Genomic DNA, 26,515 nt, shown 5'->3' with positions numbered 1-26,515 from the left:
ATCCCATCCAAATAGGGCTAGTGCCAAAAACCATTAATTTGGCTTCTTAATAGAAAGCTTTTGCAGTTCTCACACGTTGACCACAAAATGCATAGCAGACAGGAAAGTAACAGTGAGAAAGGAACATTTTTGGTTTTTTACTTTACAAATATACAGCTATTTCTCCAGCATATAACCAATACTGTTGTCAGCATCATCAAATGTTTAAACATTTAAAGCCAATTAAATGGTATTTATTAACCGATTTTCTTTTGATTAAGACTGCAACAGATTTTAAGCATATAAGGACTTAAATTTTAGTCTATTTCTCAAATAAAGCTATCCTATGGCTTCAGAAGACTATATAAATGTATCAGAAGACTATGCTTAACAGCCCAGTCAAGCGGTTTAGTCCAACTTTTTTTTGAAGAGACTCAATCGCTTTATGTGATTTTTTTATTTTTTATTTTATTATGATATTTTTTAGAACCAATGAAGTTCATTCTCGTGTTATGCAGCATGTTTGAGCTTCCGCAAGAACCAGTGAGGTTCATTCTCGTGTTGTGCAGCACGTTTGAGCTTCCACAAGAACCAATGAGGTTAATTTTCGTTACTCAGCACGTTTGAGCTTCTGCAAGAACCAGTGAGGTTTATTACCATGTTACGCAGCACGTTTGAGCTTCCGCAAGAACCAGTGAGGTTTATTCTTGTGTTACACAGCACATTTAAGCTTCCGCAAGAACCAATGAGGTTCATTCTTGTGTTACGCAGCACATTTGAGCTTCCACAAGAACCAATGATGTTCATTCTTGTGTTACACAGCGCATTTGAGCTTCCGCAAGAACCAGTGAGGTTCATTCTCATGATACGCAGCACATTTGAGCTTCCACAAGAACCAATGAGGTTTGTTTACATGTATGTACATATTGTTTATATGTGAAAAAGCCTGAATTCAATCTGTTCATCATATATAGCGATCGTGTCTCTTCAGAAAATTTGGACTCAACCGCTCATTTCATGTGGATTATTTTTACGATCTCTTTATAAACTTTTTGAAGTGTCAAAGTGGTAGTTGTGTAGACTGTCAATGAAGGGACAGAAATCTCTCAGATTCCATTAAAAATGTCTTTATTTGTGTTCTGAAGATGAATGAAAGTCTTACGGGTTTGGAACATCAGGGTGAGTAAATGATGACAGAATTTTCATTTTTGGTGAACTAACTGTTCACAAACTAGATTAGCCCATGCAAGTGGGAAGGTGACGTCAGCCGAAAAAGCTGGTAAAGTGGAGCAAGTTAATACATTTTGATGAATGATTAAAGACATTATTTCCTAAAAAATTTACTGTCTGGAATAATGTGCACTGATGGATGGTGCACATTACTCACAGGTTTGGTTTTGATTTCATGTTGGAAAAAAAACAAAAAAACAAAACAAAAAAAACATATGCTTACCGCTCGGATAGAATCTGCAGCAGCTCTTTGCGGTGCTGAACTCTTAACTTGTTGCTTTTGAACTTCGGGCTGTCTGCCAGACCGTTCATGCACAGGACCTTGGCAAACAGACACGTTCGATGACAGAACTGTTAGGAAATGTGAAGCCTTTTCCCATCAGTCAAAACAAATGCACATAGCTATAAAAAATGACTGTGACTGAAATGTACAAATAAAGGTTGGTTAGATTTATTAATATGCATATTTGGAGTCCATAATAAAAGGTGTCTGCTTACTTTGCACACTTTCATAAATTGCTGGTCATTTCCCGATGCCACAACCAAATATCCATCTTTGGTCTTGAAACCCTGCAAACACAGAGATTTAATAAGTATACAGAACAGACTGCCAGATAAACTGTGTAAGCAATAAAGGAAAACCTCACACACCAACTGCCATAAACAGAAACAGAACGACAACATTGGAATCTATGATATAACAAAATGTATAACCGGTGCAACCATACAGTATTTCATGCAAATCTGCATCTAATGTTTATTTTCTCTTAGGTTCTCCCACTTAAGGGAATAGTTCACCCGAAAATTAAAGCACAGTCGTTATTTTCTCATCCTCATGTTGTTAAAAAAAACCCTATTGCTTACTTTCTTCAGTAAAACAAAAAAAGGAGATATTTAGCAGAATATACAACTATGAAAATGTTGACCAGTGGTTATCAAAGTTCAAATAGACAAAAGTACCTTAAAGTTAAAAAAAAAAAAAACTAGTTCATATGACTACAACTTCAAATAATGAAACAAACAACTTTTACAGGAGTTTATTATGGTAAATTTATAGTAGTATAGTAAATCAAAAGTAGTTTTATGGACTACTTTCATCATACAGGTTTTTAACAACACAAGAGGAAGATGATGATGGCACAATGGACCCTTTTTTTATCACGCGTTTCCAGTTATCAACATCGCAAATCTAGTAAAGTTTTTAATATTTTCTTCTTCTTCTTCTTCTTTTTTTAAATTTACATTTATAACACTATATTTTGTGTTATATTAGCTTGGCTTTAGTTTTGACATCTTTCTCTCTTCTGATTGCTGTAATCAATCTCTCTCTCTTTTTTTTTTTTTTTCTTTTCTCCTTTTAGAACAAACGCAAAAATGATCTCCCATTCACCACTATAGAAGTTTACCCAACTATTACGACTTCCGTTTCTGAGAGATGTAAAAAGGATTCATATTAATTTAGGGACCAGACACCAACTAAAACATATCACCATACTTCCCCAGTTGATTAATCAGAGTATATTAAAGTCAGCATGAAGCGGAAGTTGCGTTTGTCTTTTCTTCTCTACTATGACGTCTATCCGAGTGAAACTGCATCTGAAAAATTAGAGGGTGGGACTCGATTTCGTCCTTCGGGAATTGATTGGATCATTGGAAGTTGGGCGTTGCTAACAAAATGAAGGCAGATCTGAATGCCCGTTTGCAGTCAGTTGTGGGGATTTCTCACCACCGGACTCACTGCGAGCACCCTCACGTTACTGTAAGAACTTTATTTATTGAAGATGACGAGGACAGTAAACAGCACTAAACAGTGAGAGAGTGCGCGCGAGAGAGACAGAGAGAGACTGACTGAATGACTGACTGTGCGTGTCCGTTGGCACGGAGCAAGTGGAGAAGAATGAGCATTTTCGGTTCATTCCTATGGAAGTTGAGCCTCACGCTCGCACGTAAATTAAGCGTGACGCTGAACTTCGATAGGAATGAGTGAAAAACTGACTGAGCATGTCCTCCATCAGGTTCCTTTTATTGTTTAAGGGTACTGTACACCACAATGACTGGCAATCTGCTGCCAGTTATAGATAGCTCCGCCCTCACGCCATAGCATGTGACAGGAAGAGACAATGAGTCGTTTTGACAGGGAGGGCAGGTTCATGTTTTTGATTAAAGATTACGAGAGCACATGAATTTTAAAAAAATAATGAAGTGCACGGATAAATTATAAGATAATAAATACTACAATATTCCATAACAAAATAAGAGTTGTCAATTTTGATTTCATGCCGACTTTAATACAATTGTTTTGTATAACAAGGTTTCTTAAATGTTTCGTTATGTTGCAAATTAGGCATTATCTAATTAAATATGCACTAATTTGCATACAATTCCAGAACAGAAATTTTATCATTTCATTTTGTTGATATATTAGAGATAATTTTTTTTTTTTTAACGGATTTTGGATATCTCAATATCACTTCATAAATCAGGTAATTACGGAGCCCCTAAAGGAAAATGGTGAAGAAAAAATAAATAAATGCGATGGAGGAAAAATTATTTATCAATGCTTTTGCATACTCTCGCAAATGTTTGCATTCCGCTGAGAAACTTTGCATTTACTTGCAAAGAGTTCAAAAGGTTTTGCGAGTGAACTCAGCTTCTTAGGGGAATGCAAAATGTTTTGCGAGGGAACGCAAAGTTTCTCGAGGGAACGCAAAACATTTGCGAGAGAACGCAAAACCACTGACTTATTTTTCCTCCCATCTCATTTTTTCCACCACCATGTCCCTTTAGGGGCTCCATGTCAACAGCCAGAAAAAAAATATCTATCACAATGTTTTTAAGGGTGTTTTCACACCTGAGCGTCTGTTTCAGAACCTGGTGCGTTTTCTCCCTTGGCGCGGTTCGTTTAGGCATATGTGAACGGCTATCGCACTCGAACCCGGACCAAAACAATCGCTCTGAGATTGCCTGAACGAGGTGGTCTCAGCCCGATTGCAAACGAACTCTGTGGTGGTTCACTTGTGGTGTGAAAGCAATCCAACCCAACGGACCAACCATATCATATTTCATAACGGGAAATATGCTATATAATTTGCAGCAGTGTTTGATTCTGTGAGTGAGCACATTAGTTACTGCAGTTAAAATCTAAAGAGCGCCTCTTCATCTTAAAACATTGTGTAATCGCTCTTCTCTGAGTAAGAACGCTGTCCCAACGAAGCCTTGATTCCCACTCTAGCTGCATTATAACATTCATATAGTGTTTGCATGTGTCTCGACACAGTCTATTAGACAGCGCTGGGAGATACAGAGAGATGGCACTTGAATTAGTACGGATGTACTACATAATTTAACAGCTGGAATGAAGGCTACATTCGTATAGTGTTTGCGTGTGTCTCGACAGTAGGTACTAAACAAGCCACAATATGCTAATGAAGCGAAATTGTCAATCATTTTAATGGATGACGCAGAGCAAACTCTGACCAATAAGGGGACAGTTGTACACGCATCTGACTTGCATAAACACATTTTGGTACGCTTTGAAATGTTGCCTTGTGAAAGCAAACTGAACCAAGAAGAAAAATGCAACATTGTAACAAATTAAGTCCCTGTTTCGGAACAATGCAATCGATCTACAGGTGTGAAAATCCCCTAAGAATAATATGTTATATAAATCAGGTGAATGATAAACAAACAACCCCCTCTGAAAAACCTTCAGAATATAGATAGGAAAAAGAAAAAAAACTGTAAAGTTTGGTGTATGTAGGCACTGCTGAAGTAGAGATTTCTGGCTCAGTGGAGAAAAAACTAATTTTGCGAAAAAAGCCTTTAAAGATACGTACTGTAATTGAAATCTACAGCCGCAAATAGATAAAGTGCAATAAAATAAACACTCAAATGGTATTTTAGATGTTTTCTTTCCACTAGTCTGGAAGAAGACAATTTATGGAAGCCAAAATACCCAAAACTGACTACTGCATGAAAAACAATGGCTTTGTCTTGCCTTAAGGATAATATCAGAGACATTTTGTGCTTCTCAATGACTTACACAATTGAAGTTGTATCAAATCTTCAGGGGGGATCAGAATATTCAATATGCACATTAGCGGTTTGATGGAAAATCTTTCAACAAAAAATAAGGCCCACAAATTCTTCAGGCTGAACTTTGTGGGTCTGTGCTCCCAGTAGAGACGCCAATTCATCCATTCCAATGAACCCTACTCCAGGCTCAATGCCTGCTGGTAAAAGTCACATATTCACATGAAAGCAGCCAAACCGAGGCTTCTAGCAAAAGCTTTTCACAGAGGTAGGATAAACAATAATCCACAAGAAAACAGCAACAAAACTGCCTAAAAACAGGAAACGGGCACAGACCCAAAACCAAGCAGCACCTCTGGGACGATCTTCCGATGCCACTGAAACCACATTGAACAGGAATCAACCGGCTTAAGTCCGGCATGTCAAACACAATGATTCCTCTCACAGATCATTCCCATTTTTCATCTTGTGAAAGATAATACACTGGCCAGAGCATGCAGACAGACCTAAAGTTCAACTAACGTGACCTTCTCAAATGCAATCCATCAGCTTCCACTGGACCAGACCATCTGCATGAGTAAATCAAGACATCGCTAATAGTCTTTTGGCCACAGAAGCACACCTTAGAACAAAGCGTGCATTCATAGCCACAGCCTCTCTTAGCACAAGCGCTGTGCTCTATGTGTGTTTATTCTGGTGCCCCCTGGCAGTACAATAGGTCGAATGAAAAACAAAGTGCACGGACCACAGTTAATGAGACAGTGTTTTGACAAAATGTAGCCCATCAGATTAAATGATTTCAAATGAATAAATCAAGCACGGGCCAAGAGGTCACATGCCTGGGGGAGTCCAGGAAACAGCAGGAAGGCAAATACACACACAGCAAACACACAAACGTGCTCCGGCTTCATCTTAGTGTGGGTCCAGTTTGACTTGTACAGCAAAAGAGATCAAGCCTAAATTGTCCTGCTACCACGATGTTTCCAAACTCGTGCGAAGCACCCTGGGGCTCGCTGGATGCCACATGCGTGTGCAAGGAGCTTGATGACGTTCAACCTGACATCATTTCCTGTTGTGTGCAGTTGAACGCAGGGGCCAAAATTAACACTCGCCAAGCTCCAATTGCGGGTAAAATTTGGCTTGGGTGAATAAATAATCCGCTCCACAGTTGGACAGTACTTAGACAACTTTACACTTAGGTACTTAGACAAGATGCCTACATTTTGGGATGTAGAATATGGTCATGCAGAATAAGGCTAGCCTAGTAATATGCATGCTAATAAGAAACTACTTAATAGTGAGAATTGGACCCTAAACTAAAGTATTACCTTTTTTTCTCCAGCACTCTATGTCTTGAGACCACATTGGAAAGTCTTGGACTCCCTTAAAAATAAATAATTGCACTACTTGGTTACTTTTTATGGAAAGTAATGAATTACATTACTTTTGCATTACTCTTTCTCACCTGGGCTGAGCGTGCTTGTTAGTTTGTTTTTATAATAAGGAGAAAAAAAGAAAAAAAAAGTTCTATTTTTGGCAAATGTAAAGGTCCTTTCACACCAAAAGTGAAATGACTAAGCCTCAGGCTGAAGGAAATTTACACTTGTACAGTAGAGGGCGCAGCTCAAACAAACCTTTCAGCTGTGCTGCAATTCTGGATTGCAGAAGAATAGGAAACAGGAGAAGTTGGTTAGTGGAGAAGTTTAACACTCTTACTTCAGCAATAAAAAACGAAAAAATGAAACAAATGATTCATTTTCAAAAGTAGTTTTTGCTTATTTGTATGGTTGAATTGGATAATCGGAGGTTAATAAAGTTTATTTGTTAACTGTGACAAGCAGGGCAGGCAAGAGCCGTGAGGGAACGGCGCGAGGTCGGTGACGCGAGTGATAATGAGCGTCAGCTGCGTGTTGCACCGGTCTCGAATCTCTCACGGAGGAGCTCCAGAAGCATAAATCCGATCTTTTTTTTTTTTCCTCATCTCAAGAAATATCTGCGTACACACGAAACCACTGAAACCAACTCAAAGCGATGTAGTATACATGCCAGATCAGTATGTGGCGCTGTAATTCTGCCGCAGGGATACACTAAAAATGGAGAATAAGACTTGGAGCATGCGCATAAACCTTGCACGCTGTATACAAACCTTAGTAAAGCTTAGTAATAAAGCTTTATTTTAGTAAAGCTAATAGGCTCGGTAGCTTCTGCAGCACGAACACAAGCATGTAGTCTGCTATTGCTGTTGTTGTTGCTGTTTTGAGCTGTTAGCTGTGTCTGACTAGGGTCAACATGTGGGGAGATGACGTCATCGTTTCACAAAATATACGGATTGGCTATACACACGAAAACGCAAGGCCCTCGTTTTTTTTTTAGATTTTTCCACTCTGGGACCCGTTTTCAAAAAATATTGGATTCACGTTCTGAAAACATCGGATTCGTCTGGACGAAACGCCTATATGATACAAAATTTTTGCGTATACACCTAAGCGCTTCTCCGTGTGGACGGGCCCTTTGAGGTGTGCACTTTTGTACTGGTGTTGAGAGCTGCGGTGATTAGGAACAGGTGATGGTGATTAGAACTCGGGAGAGAGTGATCGCTGTGTGGGTGTGACAGGAGAGCCTGGCATGTCTGTGACATTGTGTTACTTGTAATGCGTTACACCCAACACTGTCTTAGACCCCACTGTATGTGGATAACGCACAAGTTTAGGGACCAATATTACAATTCTGGCTGATATCGACAGGCTGATAACAACTGGTCAAACTATTTTGTCTAAAAAAAAAAATGAAAAGTAGAATGCTAAAAACTAAAAACCAAAGGTTTCAAATGCTACAAATGAACTTAGGCATGTATGTATGAAAAATGTATTTTAATTTTGGAATTAACAGTGTTATTAAAGTTTTTAACATTAATTGAGTGTTTTATACGATGACATAGGTAATCCAAATACAAATATACAGGAAATGCATAATTCAATATCAACTGATACAGATTAAATTAAACATTAAAAATCCAAATCGTCAATACAAACGTCTACATTCCTTTGTCGAATTATTTCTACTACAATTATGCCTGCTTTCTATGAGAAAAAGCTATATTTGAACAGTCAAACAAACTTTTAACATCTACTATCTGTATATTGTATGCACAAAGAAATTTTCTGTTAACTATTCAAGCATTGTGATCTGAACATCCGAGAATGACACTGGCTACTGCCTTTAGGCTGTTGTTATAATGAGTCTGAGGTGGATGTGTAAGTTTTGAGAAAAAGGATTAAGATATCCAGCATGAGACTTAGTAAGGAGTTCCAGTAAGGAGTCTTAAATTGTAATATCGTCCTGTTTTTCAAGCTGTGTCCTGACAAGTTTGATTTCTTCTACTGAAGTCCTATTTACCAAACTCAATTATCAACAACTGCAACACCTGCTACTAAATGCAATGGTCTGATATTATACTCCAAATACTGATATAAAACCTGAAATTTCAGACCCACAGCAGGAGACAAATATTAATGTCAATCTAAACTGATTTTACAAATAATCATGTATAGTTTGGGTGGCAAAACAAATAGGCTTATAAATGTTTAAAAAAGGAAAAGAAAAAGCTTCCAATATCTTTTTAAAATTATATATAGACACTGCATCCAATCAAACTCTACAGTATTTTGGCACAGATATCTCTTGTTAATGTGGCTGGTAGAACATAGCATGACATTGAACTAACACAACATTGAACAAAACACAAACACTAAACTAAACTAGTATTTTAGTTTTTTTTTTTTTTTTTTTTGTTTCTCTTTGTTTCTGTTGTGTTTTTGTTTCTACACCTCACAATACTACTGTAGGTTGAATGCAAGCAGAAACTTAAAGGGGACCTATAATGCCCCTTTTCACAAGATGTAATAGAAGTCTCTGGTGTCCCCAGAATGTGTCTGTGAAGTTTCAGCTCAAAATACCCCACAGATCATTTATTATAGCTTGACAAATTTGCCCCTATTTTGGTTTGAGTAAAACATGCCGTTTTTGTATCTGTCCCTTTTAATAAAAATGAGCTGCTGCTCCCGGCCCCCTTTCCAGAAGAGGGCGGAGCTTTAACAGCTCATGCTTAGGTTGCTCAACAACAACAAAGCTGGAGAATCTCACGCAGCCAAAATGAGGACTGTCAGTAACGGTGTTCAGCCTTACATTGTTCAAACCGGAGTCGGACACTGATGGAGAGACAATTTTTAGAAGACCTTCTAGAAGTTACAACTTTTAGAATGAAACTGGACGTTTCTGAACAGTTAGTGGATAAATTTATGTAGTTGCTGTGGAGTTGATTCAACTCATCGACTAGCATGTGCCGTCATATTAATCTTTTGTCCAAATCCAGCGTTGAATTGACCCTCGTTTGTGAAGCAGTCCGGTGTAAAATGACAGCATGACAACAACACTCTACTACAACAACTCTTCCTCTTCTCTAAGCAGCCCAACATGGCCTCGCCCCCTTTGTTGCATGTTCTTGGGGGCAGGTTTATGTAAATTTTGGGGTTTGTGATGTCACCAACCCGGGAAGAAGCTTGTTTAGTCCCTACCAGCCGTTTTTTGTAGTCCTTAAAAAGAAAATATCTCCCTTTGCATTAAACTTTGAGCGTCATAACTTTGCAGATGTTGTTTATGCTCAAACAGCAACATTACACACTAAGTTAAAAAAGTGAAATCATAATCAAGGACCCCTTTAAATCTGCTAAGCCAGTAGTAAGAACTGTAAAGAGATGTACCAATGAAATAGAGCAGAATTTACAAGCCTGTTTTGACTGCAATGATTGGAGTGTTTTTGAGGCTGCAGCCACTGATCTGGATGAGCTCACTAGCCGCTTTTGCACTGTCGGGCCAGTACGAGCCAGGGCTAACAACATGCCAGGTAAGGCCAATAGCCTTGGACCTCAAGCACCGAGGCCAAAATCAAATTGCATTTCCACTGTCGGGCCAGTAGCCCCACAGCGTTACCCTAAAACCCACCCTTAACACGCCTCCATAGAACAACAGCTCACAACCCCACCATTTCACCAATGACTGAAAACTATCACAAAATGAGCATGACAGAAGCAAACATTTGGTCTTCACTTAAAGACTTAAGTCTTCAGCATCAATATTTGACCAATGTTTTACAATATATATATATATATATTTTTTTTTTTACAGTGACAGTAATTTATTAATTTGTGTCAAGAGTGCACATCAATCATGTAGAATCAAACTGATATTTACATAAAAAGAGAACCTCCTTCCATTTATTTGCAATCACATAAATGCACAAAACAACTCCATTAAGGCTTTCAAGTCCAAAGGCTTACACATTTAGACAAATATTGATAAAATATCATATGTTTGTCACATTTCTTTAGAAATAGTATTTCAATTAATTTTCCACAAAATTATGTGATCTGAGGAGGTTTGAGTGATCTCTCCCATCTCACTACACTGTTATACTTTCAGCCAGAGCAACAGAGGGAGCTCACGAGAAGAAAACAGGAGTTATGAGTGAAATAACTTCCAAGATGTCAGCAAGTCCGCTTCCAATTAGCATAAACTTTAATAATAGACATTAACCCTCTGGGGTCTGAGGATTTTTTGGGCCCTGGAGAAGTTTTGACATGCCCTGACATTTGTGCTTTTTTCAGTTGCTTATAAACATATTAATGGCAAAAGTATTATAACACTGTATTCAGCACAAACTAGGCTACCATAATATGTGAGCAACATGTTTGTATTTTTGAGAGAATAACGTTTATGCGTGGTTATTGAAAAAACAATAAACTTAAGTCACTGAAATATGACCACAAAACAAATACTAAATATGTGTTCACAAGACTTCTGGGTATTGGAGGTTGTAGACTAGACTTCAAAATTATGTAAAAATGATCCTGCCTACTCGTTCAACAATATATTGATTTAAATTTTGTAAGACACTTTTTGTCAAGAAAGACAGTATGCGGGAATCTTCATAAATAATGCTGTGATTCACAAAGACCCACATAATGATCTGCATAATGAGCCCTTTCAGTCAGGTAGGCTATGTGAGAGGAAACTAAAAAAAAAAAAATCTAGTTTTTCATGTCCAGTGTGGGCCAATATCTGGTCACTATGATTCTCAAATGAAAAAACCCTCTGTGAGCATGCTGATAACAGGATCATATCAGCTATTGTATTAACGTTAATGTCCACTCTTAACAGAAAACATGATTTTTGTTATGCATGCATGTATTTTTGCACATCATGTGAAGAAAATTTTGTATAGGCCTATATGTTAAATTACAGTACCAGTCAAAAGATTGGACACATTACTATTTCTAATGTTTTTGAAAGAAGTCTCATGCTCATCAAGCCTGCATTTATTTGATCAAAAATACAGAAAAAAACAACAACAAAAAAACAAAACAAAAAAACAGCAATACTGTGAAATATTACTACAATTTAAAATAATGTTTTTCTTTTAATATACAGTATCTCACAGAAGTGAGTACACCCCTCACATCTTTTCATGTGACAACACTGAAGAAATGACACTTTGCTACAATGTAAAGTAGTGAGTGTACAGCTTGTATAACAGTGTAAATTTGCCTGCCCCTCAAAATAACTCAACACACAGCCATTAATGTCTAAACCGCTGGCCACAAAAGTGAGTATACCCCTAAGTAAAAATGTCCAAATTAGGCCCAATTAGCCATTTTCTCTCCCCGGTGTCATGTGACTCGTTAAGTGTTACAAGGTCTCAGGTGTGAATAGGGAGCAGATGTGTTAAATTTGGTGTTATCGCTCTCTCGCTCTCATGCTGGTCACTGGAAGTTCAACATGGCACCTCGTGGCAAAGAACTCTCTGAGGATCTGAAAAAAAGAATTGTTGCTCTACATAAAGATGGCATAGGCTATAAGAAGATTGCCAAGACCCTGAAACTGAGCTGCATGCTCAGACCATACGCCGCACACTGCATCAAATTGGTCTGCATGGCTGTCGTCTCAGAAGGAAGCCTCTTCTAAAGATGATGCACAAGAAAGCCCGCAAACAGTTTGCTTAAGACAAGCAGACTAAGGACATGGATTACTGGAATCATGTCCTGTGGTCTGATGAGACCAAGATAAACTTATTTGGTTCAAATGGTGTCAAGCGTGTGTGGCGGCAACCAGGTGAGGAGTACAAAGACAAGTGTGTCTTGCCTATAGTTAAGCATGGTGGTGGGAGTGTCATGGTCTGGGGCTGCATGAGTGCTGCCGGTACTGGGGAGCTACAGTTTATTGAGGGAACCATGAATGCCAACATGTACTGTGACATACTGAAGCAGAGCATGATCCCCTCCCTTCGGAGACTGGGCCGCAGGGCAGTATTCCAACATGATAATGACCCCAAACACACCTCCAAGATAACCACTGCCCTGCTAAAGAAGCTGAGGGTACCTAAACCCTATTGAGCATCTGTGGGGCATCCTCAAACGGAAGGTGGAGCAGCGCAAGGTCTTTAACATCCACCAGCTCCGTGATGTCGTCATGGAGGAGTGGAAGAGGACTCCAGTGGCAACCTGTGAAGCTCTGGTGAACTCCATGCCCAAGAGGGTTAAGGCAGTGCTGGAAAATAATGGTGGCCACACAAAATATTGACACTTTGGGCCCAATTTGGACATTTTCACTTAGGGGTGTACTTACTTTTGTGGCCAGCGGTTTAGACATTAATGTCTGTGTGTTGAGTTATTTTGAGGGGACAGCAAATTTACACTGTTATACAAGCTGTACACTCACTACTTTACATTGTAACAAAGTGTAATTTCTTCAGTGTTGTCACATGAAAAGATATAATAAAATATTTACAAAAAATGTAAGGGATGTACTCACTTCTGTGAGATACTGTACTTTTAAAAAATAATGTATTTCTGTGATGCAAAGCGTTTAAACATTCATATTACCTCTGGTATTTTATATATTATATATAGAGCCTAAATGTTTATGTGCAGTTTAATACATTGCTAACACATTTTATACATTTTACGTATTTCAGTCGATTTCAGTCATCTACGCATAGCAATATAGTTTGTGAATAGCCAATATGACAATTTACTAATGTAAGTTGTGTGTAGTGAATGAAACTGCACGTCGATCTGTCCCATTAATTCACACTGAGACACACAAAACTGGCAGGATTCATATTTAAACAGTCTTTTTGCGGTTTAATATTCACAGACACTATATCGCAATTAGAATAAAGAACTTAAGAATAAAAAATAAAAAACTTACCCCTCACAATCATCGGCTTGATCTAGCTGATCCTCAAAATGAAAGTGAAACCAGTCATGCTTATCCTCTGAGGCAAATCCTTTTAAAATTATGCCTCACCGCATCTCAAAACGATGAAAAGTACATGAAACTGACTAAAATTGATGCATTTTTCCGAGATGATGCGTCACTCTGTTGCATGTATCGCCTCAGAATTTGCATCTGAATAGAGCTCGTGCTTCGTGGGCGTGGCCGAATTAGTGGATAATGAGCTGACTCGCCAACGTCTGACATGTCCCTCTTTTCATACAGATTACATAAACAGAGAATATTCGTTTTCGATTTGACTTACATGATTTAAAACCTGAAATTTCAGCGTTTCTTTAGACATTTCTCATTTTTGTGTCATTAGTATTCACTAAGTTACAGTTCATTTTCTGAGGACTATCAGAATAGACTTCATTCAGAGAAAGACTGCGGCTCGCGCATTTTGCAAAAAGCACAACATATTGTTTTTACTCTGTGTAAACATGAAACCAAATAAATACACAGTTATAATCATATGATTTGTCCACGTTTTTCAAGCAGTCTCTGGTATTTTCCATAAACGTGTATTTATTATCACAATGGTTAGCATAAGTAGCCTTTAGCATCTCATATAAATATATTTCTGCTTCATACGGTGATTAGAATCCCCACCGGAAGTTATTTCAAACACTCGTTGTTGTCTGAGAGTCTTGAGCTGAGAATTTTATGAAATATCTTAAATTTTGAAGTTAGCTGGTAGCCTGATATAATATGGGACATGAGCAGCAGTGTTGACAGTGTCCTGGTAATCTCTGCCTTTGTTCATGACCACTCCTCAAGCCCCAGCTGGCCCAATTTGGACTAAGGTATTCAAAGGGCCAAATAAATCTGGCTGTTGGCCCCGAGGAAGCCCAGATGAGGCCCAATCAAGCCCCAGGCTCTGGCATGCACTAGCACACTCGCTTTTGGACCAACAGTGGAAACGTGGCTACTGACACCGTGGCATCCTACATCAGTTTCTGTGAGGACATGCGTGTTCCCACCAGAACTTATTTAACATATAACAATGATAAGCCATGGTTCACTGTAAAACTCACAGCTTCGCCAGGCCAAAGAGGATGCCTACAGGAGTGGGGACAAAGCCTTGTACAAAACAGGCCAAAAACACACTGAATAAAGAGATAAGAGTAGCTAAGAGAAGCTACTCTGAAAAGCTGAAAAAACTGTTTTCAGCTAACAACCCTGCATCAGTGTGGAAGCGCCTGAAAGCCATCATCAGCAGCAAGACACCATCCCCAAGCACTGTGGAGAATCAATAACTAGCCGATGACCAGGTTTGAAACACCCAGGTCTCACACCCCACACCCGCTCTGACCATATCTCCACACAGCCATCAACACCCCTACCCCCTACCACTTCTCAAGCCCCTGATATACTTTAAGCGAAATTGCAGAATGAACAGAATGTAGGGATGGGTATCGTTAAGGTTTTAACGGTATTACTACTCTTACCGATACTGCTTATTGATCCGGTACTTTAACGGTTTTCTTATTGGTACTTTTTGTTTATATATATATATATATATATATATATAATTAAGAGCTGAATTAGCATTGCTTTATATTATAGTGTACAGGCATTTTTTGTGTTTTATATAAGATACAGTAAGAACATGAACAAAGAAACAAGAAACAAAGTAAAACAAACTGACAAAGAAAAAGATACAAATTAAATAAAGTGCTTTCATTTTTTCATGTGTTCAGGTAGGCCTAATATAGACCTAGCCTATAAAAGAAATCTAAGTAACCAAATGTAAAATAAAACTGCATGGTTTTCACAGTATAAATTAATAGATTAATGCTTATTAAAGCTAACTATATTCAGATGAAGAGCAGCGAGTGATTTTCTCTTTGCATTTTGTTGTTTGATTAACATTGAACGCACAATCGTCAGAAGGTGACTGCTGTCACTTTAAGACAATAGATATTAACACACATTGGATTTTTTCCCAGCTGTTCATGTACACTTACGATATAAACTGTGTTTAAGTAGCTAAACACTCTCCAAGCCGGTCATTCTAACATATTTTTGTGTGTATTTGATCGTTTGGACGTGCACCCAAAGCCTAAAGTGTAATTTGTTTTCTATTTGCGATTTGTTTTGGAGTGCGCGCACACACTTCAGCCCGGGGAACAGCGTCTCTTGCGCGGATTATTGTGCTTTCAACGTTTTAAAACGTTGATAATAATTATCAAACATTTACCGTAATTTAGCAACAGTAAAGACTGCATTTTACAACAATCACCGATTGTGCTGATTCTGACGTTAAATTTGGGTTTAGGGAGGACACAGCTGTGAAGCTGTGAAGAGAATGAAGGTGTACTAGACGAAACAAGGATAGTTTTTAATAGTTTTACCGCAAATATCTTCTGATGATCCTTGGAAGCCAAAATCAAAATCAAAAATAACATTAGCTTAATATCACAGGACTAAACTGTAAGCAGACGTTTAGTTGTTTAGTTCTCTCCTCCATCGTCACAATTAAACAGGGTTTAAATGTTGTGTGCGCGCTGTAGCTCCTCTGCGTGAGTGCAATCTCTCTTCTGGATTGCGAAAAGCAAAAATGCATCATAGATGCAGATACAGAAACAGCTGGCTACTCTGGCGAGATAGAATTTGCAAGATAATGTCTATGTAGCAATAATAAATGCACGTGTATTTTCTTCATAATTTCTCCAATACCGATAGCAGAACCGTTAAAGTCAGAGCTTATCGATACACCGGTCTTTCATAATTTAGTCCCAGGGCCAATTTAATACCGGGTTTCGGTACCCATCCCTATTGATGTGACATCATTTCAAACAAAATCAGGCCAAAACAAACTTCGTTTGGAGTTCGTTTTGGGAGTTTGAAACAGGAAAAGTTCACTTCAGCTGGTAAACAACTTTGTACTACCATTAGTCCGTGGCAATTACATAATAGGTAGGTGTGTGTGGAGGCTCCGCCTTCTTTCACATGGAAATTTTTTTTTTTCCGCTTCATTTCTCTTGTTCAATCCATCCACGAGTGAAAACATGATCACATTGGAGAGCTGCTTTATAATAGAAAATGAAGTACTTCTAATAAAATGAGACACTGACACTGTTTTTCATGTTTAATACGGTAAAGCTGCTTGATTTTTAAGCAATCTATTGTATAAAGTGCTATATAAATAAACGTGAAGTGACTTTACTAGAGTGCCGAATTGCACAGCTCGTGCTAACAAACATATCCACGTTGCTATGATCAGATGCTTTTCTTATGCTTTATTAAAATGCTTGCCGTTTTCTCAATTTTGTTGTGTTTATTTTGAGAGGAAAGCGTGCAGCACATATTTACATATTCATCTAAACGTCGCTCTCAGGAGTGTGGGCAGCGTCAGATGTTCGATTACAATATACTGCTGCTCACGTATTTCGAACTTCGTTTTACCACTTAACGAAGAACGAAAAAGAACTTCCCCATGACTATATAGGGGCCTTAAGCCTGCACTTAAGATCTGTGAGAAGGATGTATGCCGGGTCTTCAGGAAACAAAAGATAAGAAATTCCGGGATCACCAACTTCCAGACAGACAGATAAGATCATCAGCTTCCTGACAGACAGGCAACAGCTAGTGAGGTGGGGAGAACTCACATCTAGGACCCTCAACATCAGCACTGGTGCTCCTCAGGGGTGTGTGCTCTACCCACTACTCTTCTCCCTCTACAAAAATGACTGCACCTCCAAAGACCCCACTGTCAAGCTCCTGAAGTTTCCAGACAACACCATAGTCATTTGCCTCATCCAAGACGGTGATGAGTCTGCTTACAGACAAGAGGTTGAGCAGCTGGCTGTCTGGTGCAGTCATAATAACCTGGAGCTGAACACGTTCAAAACTGTAAAGATTATAGTGGACTTCAGGCGAACCCCCCCTGCATTCCCCCCACTCAGGATCATGAACAGCACTGTGGCAGCAGTGGAGTCATTCAGGTTCCTGGGCACCACCATCTCTCAGGACCTGAAGTGGGACAATCACATTGACTCCATTGTGAAAAAGGCCCAATAGAGAATGAGAATGTGATGTCACGGCACATAGGGCGGTGACGTAACTTACACGCTGCCGCCATCTTAGCAGGATTCCGTTGGATCGAGTTCCATTGATTTTCTTTTCGCGATGCCTGGAAATTGATTCTGTAATATATATATATATATATATATATATTGTTATTGTTATTGCCTGTAACAATATTGTTATTGCCTGTAACTTCTTGTGATTCATGACAATGAATAACAAACTATTAAAATAATAATAAAAAATAACTTAAATATTATAAAAATATAATGATGACTAATCTACCCGCAATTATAATCACCCATATCTACAAGCTCCCATCACCCAACACAATAACCAGTCTATGACTCAGTAGGCGAACATATTTTTTTATTTTTTTTTTTACAATGAAATTATTAGTTATATTATTTTAAACACTTTACATTTTTACAATTATAAGCATTAGAACTGTCAAAAGCAATAATAAACGTGGAGTGCAACCTTGGCAAGTATGACTGAGCTCTCGCAGTTTACAGGTTTGTGGGTTTGTAAATCTTGCACCCAGCTGCAGCAAAGTTGTTGATAAGCTTCTAATGACTTAAAGCTTCTGAAGTCTTGCATTGTGTAGGCACTGATACCATAAACCAAGTAATTGACGATGTCAGGGTATGAGAGGTGGTAGTGCTTCTGGGTTTTTCGTCCATTCTGTAACTGGCAGGTTGTACGGCTCAATGTTATTAATGTCAAGCAGTTTCTCTAAATAACGCTGTTTAGAAGTGTTATTTAGTTTCCCCCGATATAACCCATTTCCTTTCACTTTCTCCTTCTCTATTTCTTCCCATAAAACTGCTCTGTATCGCAAAATGTATTTATTAAATTAATCTGCTCTCTCTCTCTGTTGCTCTTTCTCTTGTCTCGCTGTCGAAGTAACCATGGCAATGGATAGTATCCTGCTAATATGGCGGCGCCTTCCCGAAATGCAATGCAGAGTGAAAACATTGTGACGTAACTCCTCATTCTCTATAGAGGTTGTAATTTCTTCGTCAACTGAAAAAGTTCAACCTGCCACAGGCACAGACGACAGTTTTACACAGCTATTATTGAGTCGGTTCTGCACTTCTATAACTCTGGTTTGGGTCAGCCAGCAAATCAGATATAAGACGACGGACTGTAAGGACAGCTGAAAGGATAATTGGTGTGCACCTGCCCAACCTTCAGGATCTCCAGAGTGAAGAAACAGGCAGGTAACGTCATCACAGATCCCTCTCATCCCGGCCACAACCTGTTTGCACTTCTCCCCTCAGGCAGACGTTACAGATCTCTGTGCACTAGAACATCTAGGCATAAAAAGAGTTTTTTCCCCAATGCTATCTCCAGCTTAAACAATTAACAACTACTACCTGTTTCTATAATTCATATCTCAGTACTTGAGAGTGAGGCAATAATTAGATATTATGTAAACACATTTACATATTTTTATTTATACAGCTGCATATACAGTAAATAATGCACAAATCTGTACATAAGTCTTCTGTTCCACATGTATACCACATTATTATTATATATATATATATATATATATATATATATATTTTCTTTCTTAGTCTTATTAGATGTTCTTTCTATTCATATCATGTATGTATGTACCCAGGGCTCCTGAAAAACAACAACAACAACAACAAAACACCACAAATTCCTTGTATGTCTGTGCATACTTGGCAAATAAAGCTAATTCTGATTCTGATTCTGAAAAAGAGTAGAAACTAAATCTTGTATCAGATAATATGTTTATAATCTTCACAGTATAAATATATATTATACACTATATACACATATCTGTTTATATATTTTAGAAATTGTTTCCCCTCACATGGGGATCAACATATTTTGGGAGTCCATGTCATCAAAAAGTTTGACAACCTCAGAATAGACAAGAGAATTTTGGTCCAACCCCTCCCTTGCTTTCCCAAAGAGATTCTCACATAAGAAAGGACAATTAGCACACCCTAATTGAGCCCCAATTTGAAAGTAACCTAATCAGTCAACATTCATTTTCAGTTTTGATTAAGTGCTGGCAGAGACCTGCAGCCTTCATGTGACCCTGGGGAAATGGAGACATGAATAAAGTTCTCACGGAAGACAAAGCACTAAACAGTCTATGGTTTATTAATTACATTATTCATTATATTATATTATATAAATGGCCTAAGAGATGGAACACGACATCCCAAACAAGTGTCCGAAGACTAGAACGAGAAGGTCTTTGATTCGAATAGTCACCTAGCATTATCAAAAGAGAGGCTTGCTTTGGGGAAGCCAAGTTTCTCTGAGTTAATAAACACAGCATACAATAAATGATTTAAAAAGACATAAACCATTTCAAGAATCTCAATGAAACACAGCCATATTTTTTGTTACTGAGAGAAAAAGGAAAGGGTGTTTTTTATTAGAGCCATGCATGAACACAGTAATTGTTTTATGCTTTGGCTGCACCCCATGCCCGTGTGGTTTCCCCTCAAGAACGTTCTCATTTTACATTAGCCAGCATATCTAACTATATTTGGCTTAAGCTTATCTTGCAGCTCGCAAATACCTATTAAGCAAATAAAACACAAGTATAATCATAGTACTAAACATTTATTGTGTTGGAAGATATGTTTCCTCTTCAAGTTACCACTGTGCAAACAGTATATGTTGCAAATTTGGAAGCTGGTTTGATGGGGACTACTGTTTCATATCCGATACGCCAATTTCTAAGGCCTCTAAATGATTAACATGTTGCTGAAAAACCTGTTGTACACAATCTACTGCATGGCAACTTTTTTTAGCAAGTAAAAGGCATTTGTAATTGTAAAAACGTCCGCCTTCAGGTTGTGGTTCACGTGTCTTTTTGCTGTGAAATATTCAAAGATTTTTATAAAGTAAACATAAGAACTTTTATATAGCTAGTAATATTTCAAGATGAACACTTACTGGACTGAAGCAACTTAGGTTTACTTGATGTCCATCATTTTGTTAGAAAAATCATGTTAAAATGTGAGTATCAAATATGATCCATCAGGCTTTTGAGGAACATTTATTTGTTTGTCTCTCAATCATCATTGTATTGCATTGCATTATAAAGTTTTGCACCCCACAATAAAAACTAAAGAGATTTGATCATAAAACTAATATATTATTGGGAGAAATCATAGACTGTAAAAAAAGATGGACGACGTGACACCGCTTCCTTCCACTGTAATGAATTGAACGTAAAACGTACGACGATGGGCGTTGACATTACGCAAAAACGTTAGTTTGGAGCCTGGAATGCGCAGAAGGAATCGTCAGTGGAGCCCGGAGGCGGAGTCACGGTATCAAACTTCCGCCCAGACGTCTGCGTCATCAAGATCAGATCACCTATTTGTTTTATTATCTATTGTTTATTATATTTTTCTTTTCCTCCTTCCTTTTTTCATTTGGCTTAAACGATGGCTTAATTACATCTGGCAAAGAGGAATTTACATTTATTTTAAAGGGGACATCAGATGCAAAATTCACTTTTGGACATAAATGTGTGTTGGCAGTGTGTCTACACAACCACCCTATAATGATAAAAATCCACCCAGTGCTTTTTTTTTTTAATCCCCACAAATCATAAGCACTTTGTCAGATCAAGCCGTTTACAGATTCTTGGCAAAGTGACGTAAATTTGCACAAGCCCCTCCCACGACTCTTGACAGACACTGCCGTTTTAGCATAGACCCGCCCTGAGTGTAAACAGACAGTCTGCAATTGTTTCGACACCGCGCAGGTGTAGACAAGAATGTCTCCTAAGCAACTGAGGTGTTTTGTTATTGGATATAAGAATGAACATAGCAGTCGTCCTTTACTCTTGACATCTGAGCCGCTGAAGACGCAGTGGATTAATTTTGTTTTTAAAGGGAATGCGCCCCCCGGATCTACCTATATGCGTTTATGTCTGCGCTAAAAAGTTTATGTTTTGCTAAAAAGTTCCTGAAGGATGGCTCAGTACCTCCAGAAGATGTGAGTAACGTTATAGATTTTTTTATGAATCTTTGCAAATCGCCTTTCCTAATAATGTGCTAGTTAGCAAGTTCCACGACGGATGCGGCTAAAGTTAAAGGCCAGTTCACACGGCACATATAAACGCCAGCAAACAACAAACTCTGACATAATCTGACCTGGCCACATGCAAAGACTGCTGTTTGATCGCGTCCGCGCCTCACGCACACACAACAAAGCACTGCAAACGTGACATCGCAGCTTGTTCATTATCAAAATAATACAGTCAAACAAACATATGTCGTCATTTCTATTTAGAACCATCTAACTGTTATTCATAACTGCACGTTTATAATGAACAATGCATTAAGGCGATTGTCTTATTACAAACTGTGTACATTTTACTTAAAGACAACATGGTAACACTACAATAAGGTTTATAAATCGTTTTTGAGCATTTATAACTGCATAAATAAGAATGTTGAGTTCAATGCAATCGATACCTGCCAAACAGTGTTTACTGCCCGCTAACGGAAGATAGGGGTGAGGTGAACAGTAGCTCATTGTCATTTAAAGGGACATGCACCGAAACGGCTCGCTGTGAACAGTGAAAAGGGTGTTTTTTTTTTTTACACGACCATTCAGAAATTTTAATCAAAGTATGTTATAGACTTTTCATGAAAACCCTAAAGAATAATATTAACTTGAGGAAAATTGGCATCCGATGTCCCCTTTAATGTTTATTAATGTTCATTTTCAAATAAATTACTAGTGATAACTACAATACATTGGGATAGGTCAAAACAACATATCGTAACTGATTTATTTTAAATATATAAATTATACACAATTTAAAATTCTACCTGTAAAATAATATTCTGTTTCTAGCGCAATAATATTTTTGAAAAAGCAAATTCAGTAGATAAACTCATTAATATGCCACAAGAAACAACTCTAAAATGTCAGAAATGTCAGAATTTTTCCCGTCATGGCTAACGTTAGGCGTGATCCGTCAGATCCTGTAGGTCGGTTAGTAGGCTACAGTTTACTGCTGAACAACTCATTTTGTTGGTGTGAAATAACACAGAAATCGAAAATTAATAGTTAGTTATATATCTTCATTCTCCCCTCGAAGCTCCGACAGTCCTCAGAGAAGCTGTCAATTACAACTGTCAATCATAACAACATGCCCCGTTTCTATAGCATCAAATTGCTTGCTAAAATCAAACTTATCACAAAAACGAACAAGTGAATATATATCAGCGTGATAACAACTACATTAAATGACCAAAGCCATCTTTCGGAAAATTTTACTGGAAGTGTAGTTTATTTTTTTTATTTTGACTCAAGTGTCAGTCGTTTACATGGAGAGGGCAGGGTTTATGATTTGTACTGCATCCAGCCACCAGGGGGGCGATCAAAGAGCCCGCAGCTTCATTTTTCAGGATGTATGAGGCACACCCGGGAGAAATAGAGTGACAACTGATATTCATATGCATTTTTTGCAAGTAGTCTGTTATAAAGATCTCACTGATTTAATTACAAGCATCAGAATTTCATCTTACTTTTTGGCCATATAAGCAACTGTACCAAATTGCATATTTTTACAAATACAAGATCTTGACCAAAAATTGGTGCACCTGTTGATGGAAATAAATGTTGTGATGTTTTTTTTCCCCCATCAAGATGTGCATCAATTTTTGGTCAAGATCTTGAATTGACAATGCAAGAGGTGAGCACTCTGTAAAGACTACTCCAGCACATCCCAAAGACTTTCAATTAATTTAAGGTCTGGACTCAGAGGTGCCAATTCATGTGTGAAAATGATTCTTCATTCTCCCCCTCTCTTGTTGAACAATAATTGTGCCATATGTAGAATTTTAAACCTACAAGTACGTGTATTTTTATGATAGCAGTAACTATATATATATATATATATATATATATATATATATATATATATATATATATATATATATATATATATACACACACATACACACACACATATATATATATATATATATATATATATATAATAGCCTATATAGCTAATTAGTCTGTGCTTTTGTTTTTATTTTAATTTTTAGTCTAGTGAATTCAACTTCTGCTTTAAAAAGCATTATTTTTATTTTTAGATTGTAATGTTACAATGTTAGAATGTAAAGTAACTTTCTCTTTTTTGCTGTAGGCCTATTAGTGTGCCAGACTACATGGTTACATTCACTACATTTGTATTAATAGCTTTCAATATAAATACTTTTTGTAGGACAACATTAGGCAGGATGTTAAGTTAAGATTTTTAAAAAAAATAGTAAATACAGATTTTTTTTTTTTTTTTTTTTTTCTAAATCCAAATAGAAAAATGTAGAAAATACCGAGATACATACCGTATATTATAAAGACAGAGATATGACTTTTTGGCCATATCGCCCAGCCCTAAGTCAGAGACTCTTAAGTATTTGCCTATTTAAATCCAAACAGTGACTTGTGCAGTGTATATGAGCCATAAAAGCTCATATAAAAAGGTTAAATAAACTGTTACATTTTATTTTTTGTTCTGATTATTGTTTAATGTCAGGCTTTACAGCAACCCTCTACAATGCGAGTACATCACTCGCATATGCGACTAAATCTTCACTCTGGGCAACTAAAAAATGTCTATCATTACCCATTGGCTAATAAATTCTTAGATTTTACTCACCAGTGTGTGTGTAAGAGGCTAAACATAAGTTTAGCATAGATATATTTTTCACTCGCTGAACACTCTGACTGAGCGCTTGAGAGTATTGCTTCCCATCAAGCGATCTGTACTGTTTTAATTCAGCTCAATGAATGTGCAGCGTACATGTATTTGACGTACTGCAAACTCTAGTGTGAAGGTGCACAACTCGCCGTCATATTGCTGAGAGCGTTGTGTTTCTCATAAACACGCAAAGAGAGAGAGAGAGAGAGAGAGAGAGAGAGTGTGAGAGAGTCTTACATACCACACAGAATCGACGCGCTACATGTAAACGATGTTGTATTTTCAGATGCCGGTTTCTCTGGTAGTGGGTGGAACTAAAGCGCAAAAGGCAATCTCATTGGCTGCTGCTCATCTACTACCGTCCCTGCTCATCTATTACCGTCCCTGTTTTAATTTCAGCAAATCAGCTCGAGGGAACGCTGACAACATTCATATTCATGAACCCATCAGCTCATCAAACCTTAGTGTGTTGTATATTATTATTGTATATTAGTAGTAGAATTAGTAGTAGTAGTAGTATCTTTTAATAATAACTATTATCTATTACTATTATTTTTTTATTTTTTTATTTATTTATTTTTATTTTTTTACAGAAACACTGAATGACCAACAACATCTTAGCAGTTTCTGCCAACAAACCGGTATTTCTGAATGGGCTGATGCTTGGATTTAGTGGATTTGAAGCAAAAGAATTTGATGAACGTATACTCTGTGCGGAGAGCATTCACTCAATATCTTTATCTCATTTTTGATGGAGGTGGTGTTTAGCAGCTTTTGCATCTGAACTCTGATGATTTCATTACATCTTGCTATACGTCCACAAGCGTAAGAAAGGCCTTGGTGTTGGATTAGTGGTTGGGCTAATGATATCTGGAGGTTTTCGTGGTGTAATACACAGCTTAGTGTGGCATGCGGCATTACGGAGTTTTGTTTGGTCTGGGCTGCTTTCTTTAACAGCTCAGGGAAGACTGAAAGCAAACCGCTAGTGCAAGTTTTCTGGCAAGCGTCTGTCCAGTGAGAGTCCCTCGGCTAGACTAATGCAACACAGCCCCACTGTGGCTGAGATACAGTGTGCTTTGAATCAATATCTGATCTGCAGATGACGAGTAAGGAAATGGCACACATTTCATTGATGATTCCCAGTAAACACTTGAGGACAATACAAAGTCAAAATACTCAACTGTTTAACATTTCATCCTACTTTGATTTGAATGTCTCATGTCAAAATGTCCATTTGCTGAGCTGACTTAAAGGGTTAGTTCACCCAAAAATAAAAATTACTCCATGATTTACTCACCCTCGAGCCATCCTAGGTTTATATGACTTTCTTCTTTCAGACGAACACAATCGGAGATATATTTACAAATATCCTGGCTCTCTCAAGTTTTATTTTTAGATTTTGAAGCCCAAAAAAGTGCAACCATTCATAACAAAAGTAATCCACATGGCTAATAAAGGCCTTAATAAAGGCCTTCTGAAGCAAAGCGATGAAATGCGTTTGTGTAAGAAAAATATCCATATTTAAAACTTTAAAAACTAAAATAACCAGCTTCCGAGCCGTACACATCAATTTATGGTGAAAGAGTGAACTCTAACCTGACTGATGACGTAATGAAAAATGTGGAAGCTCAGAGGATAGAGCAAAATAAAACACCGGTCAAGAATTAGAAGTCTAAAACAAGAATTTTTAAAGAGAAATGTCAAAGGATTTCAATATAAGAGAAGAGGAGCTTGAGTTTGTTGCCCAGCCCTATTTGTTAAATTCACGAGAGACGTCTAAGCTTACGCTACTCTTACATCCTGTGACATACATCGCTTCAGGTGTTACTCATTTGGCGCAAGTCGACTTGCGCAGTATGCGTATGGTCGTCTGGCGGAAGCTAGTTATTTTAGTTTTTTCAAAGTTTTAAATATGGATATGCATGCAATATGGTTGCTAAGGTGTTACAAATGGTTTAGAGCAGAGGTTTTTAAACTTTCTGATGCTACAGACCGCCAAATATTACAATCCCCTTTGCAGCCTCTTCCTAAAATAAAGACTCTAATATATGGTTTAATGCAGTGTTTCCTAACCCTGCTCCTGGAGGTACACCAAGAGTACATATTTTCGAACTCTTCCTAATCAAACACACCTGATTCAATTCACGCAGGTCTTTTAAAATAAAAGTCTTGCATCAGAAA

The 26,515-nt window shown here is 37.8% G+C and overlaps 1 protein-coding gene across 2 annotated transcripts in view; it reads right to left on the bottom strand.

Annotated features, from left to right (window-relative positions):
* The window catches only part of sugct (succinyl-CoA:glutarate-CoA transferase), a 164,632-nt gene that overhangs the window by 87,254 nt on the left and 50,863 nt on the right, over positions 1-26,515 (bottom strand). For both annotated transcript variants that reach the window (XM_051882700.1, XM_051882699.1), the window contains exons 10-11: positions 1,708-1,779; positions 1,433-1,530 (exon numbers count right to left, since the gene is read on the bottom strand). In XM_051882700.1, coding sequence (XP_051738660.1) covers positions 1,433-1,530; positions 1,708-1,779 — 170 coding nt within the window. The remainder of the gene's footprint in view (positions 1-1,432; positions 1,531-1,707; positions 1,780-26,515) is intronic.

Source organism: Ctenopharyngodon idella, chromosome 23 (genome assembly GCF_019924925.1).
Source record: "Ctenopharyngodon idella isolate HZGC_01 chromosome 23, HZGC01, whole genome shotgun sequence".
Taxonomy (NCBI): Eukaryota; Metazoa; Chordata; class Actinopteri; order Cypriniformes; family Xenocyprididae; genus Ctenopharyngodon; species Ctenopharyngodon idella.
Note: the sequence above shows the minus strand (reverse complement) of the source record. Positions and strands in the feature narration are given on the sequence as shown.